The following is a 12,424-nucleotide window of genomic DNA, read 5'->3' on the forward strand; positions in this document are numbered from 1 at the left end:
TCTGTGTTGTCATGGTAATGCTACACAGTGCTTTTAGCAATATACACGTGCTTTACATCAACGTAAGAAGAAGAATTTCAGCTAGAAGTTCAATAAACCAGTTGTTAGAAAACAGAAAACAACAAATGACAGCCACTTAAATGGGCAAATATCTAAACCAAGTTAAAAGTCTGAGACCAGCATATGTCATAATGTCACAAAACGAAAGACCGGTGTGACAAACTTCGCGCCACTAAGCTAACACTAAAAAGAATAGTACAAGTATTTATTCTTTGCCACTAAAGGTCACTGAAGGAGCTAAAAAGAACAAAAATAAAGGTCACATCATGAAGTGATGATTATGACTTTTGTCTTACTTTTGGTGTTTTCTGATTATAACTTGGTTTTATATTAACGAAGCTTCTGCTATCGGCTAATCCATTGTTTTGTGTTACATTGAAATGATTCAGACTAGAAAAAAATGGCCCAAGGTTTAATAGGTTGTCTGGGGACTGCAGTTTCGGGACTATGCTGTCCTTACATGTATACAGGTACACGAGTAGTAATCTACATAGTGAAGGACCCAGTTAGTTTTACTGTGCCTGTTAAAAAGTCTCTAATGACAATGAAAGCAAGAGTCTGATAGTTTTTTTTTAAGGCTTGGATTTGGACTTGAGCGTATGGGACCCCTGGCATAGAAGAACTGTACTGTAGTAACATTTGGCAGCAAACTCAACTGTACTTCTCATTGTCAAGCAGAAGGCCAATCTGGTTTTATACTGTTGAAAATAACCATGAGGCACATGAGTACACAGTCATAAGAGTCTTGTGTAGGGAACCCTAGTCTAGCGATTAGTGATTATGAATAAAAATCTCTTCTAGCAGCTTCTTCACTGAAATTGTTTAAGCCTTACTCTACTATGAACACCTTAAAAAAGCAGTTCACTACCCATCTGTTCAGGCTTTAGTGCTGTTGGGTGGTTTTGCCCTTTTATCTGTAGTCTTACTCATTCTTTGTCTTTAGTCCTGTATTTTATGTCTGCTGCCTTATCTTCTTATGAAGCTCTTTAGGACAATCTGCTCTGAAAATATGTTATATAAATAAACTTAGACCGAGGTGAACCAAGCTTAATGTTTGGTATCCCACTAGCAAGCTAGTAAATAGATATCCATCAGTCCTTGAGTGTGTAATTACATTAGCATATTTCATTACAATTTTCCCCTGTATCCAGGATAGGTAAACATCTCTACAGTTTCAGGTGTTTGCAGTTTGTGTTTTGATATTTTAAATTCATAATATATGCTTTTATGACATTAAAATACACTTACATAATAGTTCTTTATAATGTAGGTTTATACAGATGGATTATGTGTGTGATGCTATAGTGGTCATGGAGGGTGTTTTTTTACATTTGTATTTGTGTGTCTAATCTTTATTGCCATATTTGATATTCAGCTGCTGTAGTGACAGTTTGCTGAGAGTTTACAAAGGTTGAGAAAACGAGAAGAGGTTTCTTTGACATGAGCATGCCCTTTACTAAATAATCTTTATTTTTTTGAACCACAGTTCATGTTTTTTTCTCTCAACTGAAGCAGCAACAGGAGGTGATTGGGACCAGAAAGAGGAAACAGATATGGAAGGAAGAGGCAGGAAAGGGAAGCAACATGTAATTGCATGTGATAGCATCTGATAAGAGTGACAAGAGGATGAAGATGGTAATTGAGTAGGATGGAGGAAGAGTAAGAGGAGAGGGAGAAAAGGAAATTGGGGAAGAAAAACCTATCCTGAACTACCTGTCACTAAGCTGTAAGTTGGATTTTACAGCAAACAGAAAGGTGAAGGAGCAGGTCAGTTAGAAGCCCCTTCAGCTTTATATTTATTTATTTGTTACTGTGAATTATATTTTATCAGATGAATAACCGTATAGAAAGACGATCAAAGAGTGGGTGGATGGGTACACAGAGAATGTTAGAAATAGACAGTGAGAGGGTATTGTTCTTGTTTCTTTTTTATCTTTCAGTTTTGTTACTTCTTTTGCTCGAAGCTGTTTTTGTTCTTTTTTGTTTAGTGTTAAAATATTAAGTTGGAAAGTAAGGATTGAAACTACACAGAGAGACAAAAGCAGCAACAAGAGGTAAAGTGGCGGGAGGGGGATAGGGGGGTGGGATGATGAAAAGAAGGAGGTGATTAAATGTGTAAAGAGGGTGTGAGTCAGATGTAATGTATATGAAGTGGTTTGCTCTACAGGGAGATGTCGCTACAGAGATGCTGTGGTTACTATGTGACAGTGAACATATGTGGAGTTTGGTCAGTGTAGGTGAACAGAGGGAGAAGAGTAATTGCACATAGGGATTTGAAGCATGATGATTTTACTTTTAATAATAGAAAAATGTCTACAGCTTCATTGCATTCTCATTGTTGTGGCGCAGTTCATGTTGAATGGCAATACTTTTTGTTTTTTGGACAAGAGTACTGTCGAATCTTGACAGTGGACACATTTCTGCCAATCTACAGTTCCATACCAGCAGAGAGTTGACTATACATTTTCCACTGTGGGAGCTATGCCCTAGTCTGTCTGCTATATTTTGTCATCTGTTTTTAACTCTGGTTTTAATTAAAAGAGGCGAATAATGAAACATTATTGCAGGACATACAGGATATATGCAGTTACTGTGATATGTAATTACATGTGCCGATCTGAGACAGGTGAAGTGGTAACGGTAATTATTTTGTCATAATGGCTCCTGTCAGTGGATGGGATATATTAGGCAGCAAGTGAATATTTAGTCCTGTTGGAAGCAGTAAAATGGGCAGCGTAAGGATCTGAGTGACTTAAACATGGGTCAAACTGTGATGGTGATGACTGTGTTAGAGCATCTCCACAACTGCAGGTCTTGTTGGGTATTCTTGGTCTACAGTGGTTAGTACTGACCAGAAATGGACTAAGGAAGGACATCCCAATCTTAGGACAATTGAGTATGTGATGGATGTGCTAGACAAATAGGTTGGATCCATGGAGGCCCCATGTTACAGTTTACAGGACTTAAACGGATCTGCAAGGGGATGGCAAAAGGGGGACGTACACAATGCTGGCAGTTGTTAATGATGTTACACTTGATTGGATTGAGATTTAGTTGCCCCTCCTTAGACCCCATTAGACTAAGGAGACATTAAAAACTCTGTAGTTTTGGAGCTGCTCTGACCCAGTGGCCTAGACCAGTGTTTCCCAACCTTTTTGAGCCATGGCACATATTTTACATTTGAAAAATCAAAAGGCACACCACCAAACAAAAATGTCACCAAACGTGTATTTATTGAAATATATTGCAAATCTAGTCTCAATTTACTTACTCAGTGTGGAACCTGGGCCTGTTTAGTTGAACACAAAGCAGATATTCTTGCAGGAATTGAAGAACGACACATGAAGATCTTCCTCAACAGCTCTGAGTCGCTCTCTTTTTTTCATCTTTACATCAGTCATGCTTGAAAAGCCCACTCCGTGCATCACTGGTGAGGGGGACTTCATCAACAGAACACACCGCATCAGGGCCGATTGACTTTCACTTTGCAAAGGGAAACAGGAGACTGTTGTTGTAGAGTGGATCATTGGTGCATGCAGTCCTTTATATCTTTATCACGCTGCTCACTTACAGTACCAATCAGGTGAAATTGGATAATCTTCCATGGCACACCTGATGATTTGGCACACTGGTTGGGAAACACTGATCTAGACATTACTTTCTGGACCTTGTCAAAGTCCTTCAAATCCTTAGGTCTGATCATTTTGCTATTTTGCTATTTACCACACATCAGTTTTGAGAATTAAATGTTTTCTTGCTGCCTAACGTATCCTACCCGCTGACACGTCCCATTGTAATGAGATCATCAACATTATTATGACTACTTCACCTGTACAGTGGTTGTAATGTTACAGCTGATCTGGATATATCATGACAACCTTTTGGACATTTTTCTCACACTTAGAGACACTTCAAGACCAACGTGGCAGAAAACTAACTCAGTGGAAGGCAGGTGTTTCACAGAAGGTGTAGGTGAACTAGAGTAAGCAAGGGGTGCAAGACCTTCAACACTGAACCAAAACTGAATTCTGTGGTCTGGCCTTATATGATATGAATTCTAAACATGAGAATTGTTCTTCCTTCACCCTGCTTTGTGTGAAATAGATGCTTCAAAGATTAGGAGTGAATATAGGTCAGTATTTCCAAACTTCAGTATCAAATATGTCTTTGTAATATGTCTTGAATGCAGTGTGTGTAAAATGTTTGCCAAAAAATATGAAGTTATATTTGTCTGCAGTACGGCTGAGGCGAGGGCAGACCACCTTCTACCTACCTCTTCTACCTTCTGTTTGGCTGTGTTTTGCTGAAACTGGTGAATGCATGTGTGGGAGGGTTTTTGGTTTAGTAGGTACAATGAAAGAATGAATGTATTTTTGTTTTAAACGTTCTTGTAGCTAAAATGAGCAGGGAGAGCGTGCATGTGCATTTGAGAGATTCAGAGGCTTAACGACGACCACGGGGTGAGAAACAGACATATGATAGGGTCTCGGGGGTGGGGGGGTAGAGAGATGTCTAACACATAAATCCCTGTTGAGACTGGAGTGAAGTAGGTTACAAGCTTTATCGATTTTGATGAGAGTAACAGTATGAATGTGTGCGTGAGTGTCTATCTATGTCTCCATGTGCACAGGGGAAGGACGGCCTGTACCATCTGTCTCCCACTCCCCTCACTGAGACACTAATTACAGGACTTTACACTTCGCTCTGCCACACTGATCACTGGCCCGGCTACATACACACATCACACACACCGCACACACATTGATGCAATAACAGTTAAGGAACAGAAGCTGTTTTGTTTTCTGTGTACTTTTTCTCCCCGCCTTTTTCTTTGCATGCCCTGCATTCTCATCAGTTTTTCATCTCATTCCTTTTTTTCCCCCCACTTCCCTCTGTCCATTACTCACTTTATTTCTCTCACTTTTTGTCCTTTGACCTCGCCTTCCTATCAATTTAACAAGATCAATGATGCCTAATTAGGCTGCAGTCTGTTATTGATAGCACACACAATAAGAGGAGGAAGCATTAGAGAAGATAACGATCTCGTCAACTGAGAAAAGAGAGAAACACTGGGAGAGAAAGATTTTTGATCTTGTCTTCAATCAACATAGAAGGGAAAGAGATAAAAGGGAGAGGCAGAAAAATTAAAGAGGGGAATCCTATCATATTCTTTGCCAGTGTGTACAACCCGTCATTAGCATAAATTCCAGGTCACCCAGTTTCTCTGGCAAAGAAACGGGTGCCACATTGGGGAAATGCTTTCTCTGACATATATTTGAGGTCTTACGAGTTGTGCAGTACTTGCTTAGTTACTGCAGTGGGCAAGAAGGTGTTTTTATTTTCACTATCATCAACATCAATACCTGGATTATTTGTTAAAGTCAATTTCATTTCTTGATTTGTAGAATAGTGAATGACTCAACATTTTTTGTTGACTAGACTATATACAGTCACAGAAAAAATTATTAGACCACCCTTATTTTCTTCAATTTCTTGTTCATTTTAATGCCTGGTACAAGTAAAGGTACATTTGTTTGGACAAATATAATGTTAGCAACAAAAATAAGTTTAATTTCAGAGCTGATATCTAGCCATGGATTTCTTGATAATAACCAAAATCACTTAAGTTCATCAATAACTATGACATTGTACTGCCAAAAACAGTGCTTTTAGGTATTCTATGTCTTCTTTTCTGTCTGTTTTAGTCACATGATACACACAGGAGGTAGTACTTGATTGCATAACCATTGTTTTTGATGACTTTTGATGGTCTAAAATTTTTTTTCCGCAACTGTATATCTGTATGTATATTTGACTCATTTCAAACTGCATTCACTAGAAATTCATCAAAACACACTCTTTTAATGTATTTCAGGTAACTATGGTGAAAGTGGGATGGAAGCATTCAAGGACATGGCAGCCAAGGAGGGAATCTGCATCGCCCACTCTGGTAAGACACTCAGGTCAAAACAGCCACAGCCAGTTAAACCATATTAAAACCCAAACATCTAGTAATAGGTCATTTAAGAAACAGGGTGCCTTTTACTGGGTTGGGTCTATTGCTTAGGAAGCGAACATTTACTCCTTGGAACTGATGCTCTCAGGCCAATTGAGCATCTTCAGAGGTCAGGTGGAGTCTAGGACTCAGGTAAGAGCTGTTTTTGTGAAAAATGGAGGACCTGCACAATATTAGACAGGTGGTAATGATCTTCTGCTCCCATAGATGATCAATTGGTTGAGGTCTGGTTGTTTTTCTTTAGATACTTTTGGTAGGCACAAACCACTTTACACTAGGAATGACCAACAAGACCTGAAGATACTCTGACCATGTGTTTGACCATCAGAATTTCTTAGTCAAAGTTACCCTACTCTTTTTCCATTTTGCTCTTGGAGGGCTAAATGTTCACTTACTGCCCAATATATCCCACCCACTGACAGGTCCCATTAAAATGAGAAAATCAAAGTTAATACCACTTTGCCTGTCAGTGGTCAGAATGTTATGGTTGATTGGTATAAATGTTCTGAGTACTTTGAATTTCAAAGAAATGTCATCAGTGTAATGGCCTGTCAGGGGCATCTTATCCCTTTTCAGTAATCTCAGCATAAAAACATAACATTAAGTAAATAAAACATAACATTTGCTCATATTTTAATATGATTTCTTCTTGAATCACGTCAGATAGATTTATCAGCAGTGGTGGAGAACAATGTCCATCATCCCACAATACAGTACTCCATGATGTACTCTAATAAAACTTTTATTATTTATATCGAGAGACACAGTGTGTAGGAAATTACATACTATGTGTTTAATGTCAAGTTAAATATTCATTGGACACTACTTTAATAACTCCTCACTTGCTCCACTGGTTGCTACCAAAAAACATCAAAGTCTCTACAAACAGTCTATGATGGCATAATATGATGGACACACTCTCATTCTAGAAAGCAGCTCATTCTAGTTAACAAAATCACAGAGTTTCTTAATTTTGTGTCATTATGCAGAAATGAAAATGTAATTATGAGTATTGTATTCCATTTCTCAATAAGATCCTCCTAAATTGCTCAAAGTCTTCACACCTTAAAGAGACTCACACATTCAAATGCTTTCTCACATTATATATTAAATAAGAAGATATACCAAGCAAAGTGAAGAAAAAATGAAACTGTGGAAATAAAATGCGTCTCAAGACCTGATCATTAAACTGATTATTTGACATGTTTGCCTGACATGTTTTTTCCAGGCAAAATCTGGAGCAATGCTGGGCAGCAGAGCTTTGATCGGCTGCTGGAGAGGCTGAGGGCCCACCTGCCCAAAGCCAGAGTGGTGGCATGTTTCTGTGAAGGCATGACGGTCCGCAACATCCTCATGGCCATGAGACGCCAGGGACTAGTCGGAGACTTCCTTCTCATTGGCAGGTCAGTGGCAACACTGTTTAATTGTGTTAGATTGTGACAGATAATGGCTTAGAAATGTAGTGCCTTTGCCTGTGTGCCCTCCAGCTTACTGACGGAGAGGGATAACATAATTTAGGTACTTGATATATCTCTGTCTGTGACCCTGCGGGTCAGGTACAATCTATTGGATTTGACAAATGTCAGTTCATTAAATATTCAGATCCATATATAATGTCATATATGTAGCAGCTATAATGTGATCCATTGAGGATTCCTGCCACTGAGGATTCGGAAAGACAGATGGAGATGGATTCAAAGCTGCGCTACTTTTGATAAGAACTGTCTCATATTTGATTTAATGATGGTGACTGATGATTGATGACAATAGAGCATCACAATTTTACTCAATTGTTTCAAAAGCTTAGAAGAAATGGCTTATCTTTTATATTTGTAATGTCTTGAGGGCCACTGAATTTTCCCGCCTCTCGTATTGGGAGCAGCTGTCCTCAGATGGCATATTGAATTTTGTTATATATTATGTAAAAAGACTGCAGGCGTACTGTACAGCAGAAGACATTGCTGTGCCTTTTGCAGTCACAAACAAACAGAGCAAAACAACATGCAGACAGGCCTACTGTTTTTCATTTTGCAGCCGATTTTCACATTAGGCTCCTGTTCTCACTTAGATGAATTCCTCCCACAATTCACTTGCAAAAATAACCTTTCAAATGGACTGCTTTCATCTACATCTGTGAATGTGTGCACTATGTGTGTATATGTTAATAAGAAAGTTGCTTCTAAACCTTGTTTGGGTTGCCATGCCAACAGTGTAATTAACATAAGATGAATAATGATTTTAGCACCTATGCCAACCAATATCCACACAGCAAAAATAGATTTTGAATATATTAAAAATATCCTTAGTTGATTACCATTAAAGTACTGGAAATGTAATTCTATTTTGTTCTATTCTGCTCTTCCTCAGCAGCGTTCCCCACGTAATTAGATCATCGTAACAATTGTCATGTTTTGTTTTGCTGTCCTGGTGGTCTTCCCTCTCATCACCCTCATCTTTATCATCATCATCATGGCCATGACCTTCACCATCATCATCATCATGGTCTGCAACATCCTGCTGAGTGCGAGGTAACATTTTCAGCCATACCAAATGAGCAACACTTTCTGTTAACTGGGTTGGAGAGAGCAGGGAAGAGATGTGGTCTTTGTACTGGATGCACTAATACTGGATTTATACTTCTGCAGATAGTTCTCACAAGATTGTATTTGCTAGATGTATGAAGAAAATAGTTTTCTATGCATTAATGTAGGGTTTAATTGCCTGTTAAAACTGGTATTTTTTGCAGCAAATCTGCTGCTACTCTGTCTCTGACCAGTCTGTTCTGATTAGGACAGTTAATTGAATATCAGCCTTCGTTAGTGTCGGTGTCATAAACGAACGGCAGAGTTGTAAATTGCAGATGGTCACGGGTGGATGCTTTGCTCACTGGAGGTCTGTGGAAGTAACTTTTGATTATCCTTGCTGGGGAGACACTTGTTTAAAAGCTGGGTAATTACATTACCACCAGAGCACACAGATGATGTTAATGAAGGTAATTCACTAACCTAGGGCAGGTTAATTGTGGCAATTAATGAAATAAAACCAAACAAATCTCCGGATATTGAGATTATGCTTTTATATTTTTGAAACTGGCTATAAATTGCCCAAGTACCACAATTTAAGATTTTTCTGTGAAGTCAGTGTACATGCGGCTGATCCACTAGTTTCTTGCATCTTTACTAACTTTAAGTTTTCGATCCTTGATGCCTTTTGGCTGTGAAAAGCTTTGGCACTTGGTCAGATTCAATGTGTTTTTCGTTCAAGATGTTTCATGTCCCTTTTCTAGAAATAATCCTAAAAACCCTCTTCAAGTCCTGGGGCTAACTACCACATCACCAGGAAACTGTGTCACTCACACACACACACACACACACACACACACACACACACACACACACACACACACAAGCTGAATTTGGAGGCTCTGTGTATTGATCGCTTCTCTCCTACAATTCCTCTTGGTGCCAACAAGCTACAGACCCATTAATGAATAGCTGGGCAGAGATAAATATCTAAAACCACATGCAACTCACAAACACACCCACACAGATGCTGAATTTTTCTCTGAATCATCTCAATAACCTTTTTCAAGGGAGTTGTTTTGATACACAAATTAAGAAATTCCTCTGATGCCGTCTCATTTCAATGCTAGATCCAAATAATGCCCTTTAGTTACCATTTCTCCAGTATTTAGTGTCTGTGTATGCCTATAAATACATGTGTATATAGCAACAACAGTAATGCCTTATAATTCCTACATCTCATAAATGTTTGTGTGTTTATCTTGTCACACAGATCTACAGTTAGGTTTGGTGCTGGATGTGTAAACCACAATTGGTTTTAGATTGTATTTATTGTTTTGTACACACACAAACATATACATAAAAATCTACAAATGTTTTATTCATTCTTTCTATAAATCTCTCAAAGTTATCAAGACAGTCTCAGCTAATACAGTGGAAATAATATTTTTCTGTTTTGGTCATTGCAAAGTATAAGGTGTATGTTTCCCCTCAGTCTCAGCCATCTACCTGTGTCACATTCTCCAGCACTTATCCTGAATGTTATGTCACTGTTTTTGACAAAAAAGACTCACTCACTCCACCGGTCAGAAAGTGCAAATAAATCTGAGACCAGTTTTGCAGCTGAGCACTTCAAGCTGAGTTTTAGTTGCTTCACTGAGGCAGCCACAATACCAAACCTGATTCTTTGTGTTTTCATAAAAGGTAGATGTTCTAACTATAGCGTGGGAATAGCTATACTGTTGAATGAATCGAAAGAGAACAGTTCGAATCAAAAGTCAAAAAGCAGACTCCCTCTGGAGATCATCCCGCACAAGTGTGCACCCCTTCTGTCTGCTGTTGCCATGGAAATTTCCCTTACCATATTTGGATGAATCCAGCATAGCAGCTGGGGTGATATGTGGCGCATGCGCATGTGTTTATGTGAATGGGTATGTGCATGCGTGGGTGCCTCAGTATGTGTGTGCGACTGTCAGTAGATGTGTCCTGCATGTCATTGTATTATTCAATAGCTTGTTATTCATAGTGAAAGTCAGTTATTTACATTCAGCTGTTAATACAGCCAGTGGCCATTTTAATGAAGTTTAGATCAGAGTCTGAACATTTCTGCATTCATATTCTGACCCCATTGCCCCCTTATCTCCCATAACTCCACTGTGTTGTCAGATCTCTCATCTTTGTGGTACTCTCCTTACTTAGATCTTTCTTAATACTCTTTCTCCTCTATCAGTCAGTTCTTTACTCTTATCTTTCCTCTCATTTGTGACTTTATCTCATTTAGTTTCAGTCTCTGTGTCACTCTCTGAAACAAGCTACTTGCACTGTTTTTTTTTCTTCTTTTTTTTGTACAGTATAAGAACAGATACTGTGATTATTGATCAAAGATCTGACCCCTTCAGTGTCCATTGAACAAAACAGCTGTTGTCAGGCTACACTTGTGATTTTAAAAGAGAAAGGTTAAATGGCATCCATTGGCAAACATCTGAGCAGCCCAAGATTTCTGAAAGCGGCCTGTCTTTGAAATGGATTTTTAGTGCATTGCGCACCTTCATGGTGGTGAGAGATCAAAGACACTTTGAGGGCAGAGTATAAGAAAAGAGAGCAAGGAGGGGAAAAAAATGGAGGGAAGAGGTGTGTACAAAGGGAGAGGATGATTGAAGAGAGAAAAGATTAGTAGTTGAAGGCAGAGCCGAGAGTAGACAGGTTTAGCATTTGTGTATAGCATTCATATATCACTGTAATAAAAGATTGCTTGTCAGACATGAAAAGCAAATTGCTCACAGTAGGAGTGTACGGTAATTTACACATCTCAGCAGGGTTTGGGTTGTATCCGCACTTGACAAAAGCACATTTACATGGGCACACATTGAGACTGAATGGTTCAAACGCACACTAACACATACATGTCACAAACAGGATCTGCTTTGCATAACACTTGCTAGTATCATGTTAATTTTGCCTTGATTAAAACAAAATATAATTTCATGTCATTTAATTGCCAAAATTGTGGGAATTAATTCTTTCTTACATAAGACCACATTTAATTAAACACAAGGGAATATGTAGGGATGTATGATGGATGGATAGTAAGGAGAGGAAGGGTGAAGGAGTTTAATGGTGTTTTTCCTGTGTATTGCACACCATCACTGCACACTTGTCTGTACATTCTGTGCTTGTATATCTGCGTTTTATTCGTTTGTTAGATAGACTTGTCACAATTGTTACACAATCACAATTATTTGAGCTAATTGCAATCATTTTGCATAATCGTGATAATAGTCTCCAATTACCTGTATAAGAACATCTGGATGAAACTAGCAGAAATGTCACATTTAATCACTATTTCCACATAATTTTCCACCATTGGAGACCAGACTGGCACATCATCTTGTTCTACCCCATTTATCCCAAGGTGTTAAACTTCTATCGGTACCTGTCATTATCAGTAATTTCTTTTTGTATTTTTCTAATTATGACATCAATAACTTAAAAATATATCTGCCCTGTACCCAGATGTGAGATGCTGTACATGTTTAAATGTGTGTGTGAGAGGAGAGAGAGAGAGAGAGAGAGAGAGAGAGAGAGAGAGAGAGAGAGAGAGAGAGAGAGAGAGAGAGAGAGAGAGAGAGAGAGAGAGAGAGAGAGAGAGAGAGAGAGAGGAGAGAGAGAGAGAGAGAGAGAGAGAGAGAGAGAGAGAGAGAGAGAGAGAGAGAGAGATTGTAAGTGCAGTAAATGAGTGCTCTCCCTGTGGTGTGGTCTCCTATGTAAAGGTTCCGAGGTTAAAACATGGCCTCTCTCTGGAGTCCCACTGACAATAATGTTGTAG

At 38.8% G+C, this 12,424-nt stretch overlaps 1 protein-coding gene across 1 annotated transcript in view; it reads left to right on the forward strand.

Moving 5' to 3' along the window:
- The window catches only part of grm5b (glutamate receptor, metabotropic 5b), an 87,068-nt gene that overhangs the window by 18,502 nt on the left and 56,142 nt on the right, over positions 1-12,424 (forward strand). The window contains exons 5-6 of the mRNA XM_030151972.1: positions 5,936-6,010; positions 7,305-7,479. Of these exons, the coding sequence (XP_030007832.1) occupies positions 5,936-6,010; positions 7,305-7,479 (250 nt within the window). The remainder of the gene's footprint in view (positions 1-5,935; positions 6,011-7,304; positions 7,480-12,424) is intronic.

The sequence above is a fragment of the Sphaeramia orbicularis genome, chromosome 13, assembly GCF_902148855.1.
Source record: "Sphaeramia orbicularis chromosome 13, fSphaOr1.1, whole genome shotgun sequence".
In the NCBI taxonomy this organism is placed as follows: domain Eukaryota; kingdom Metazoa; phylum Chordata; class Actinopteri; order Kurtiformes; family Apogonidae; genus Sphaeramia; species Sphaeramia orbicularis.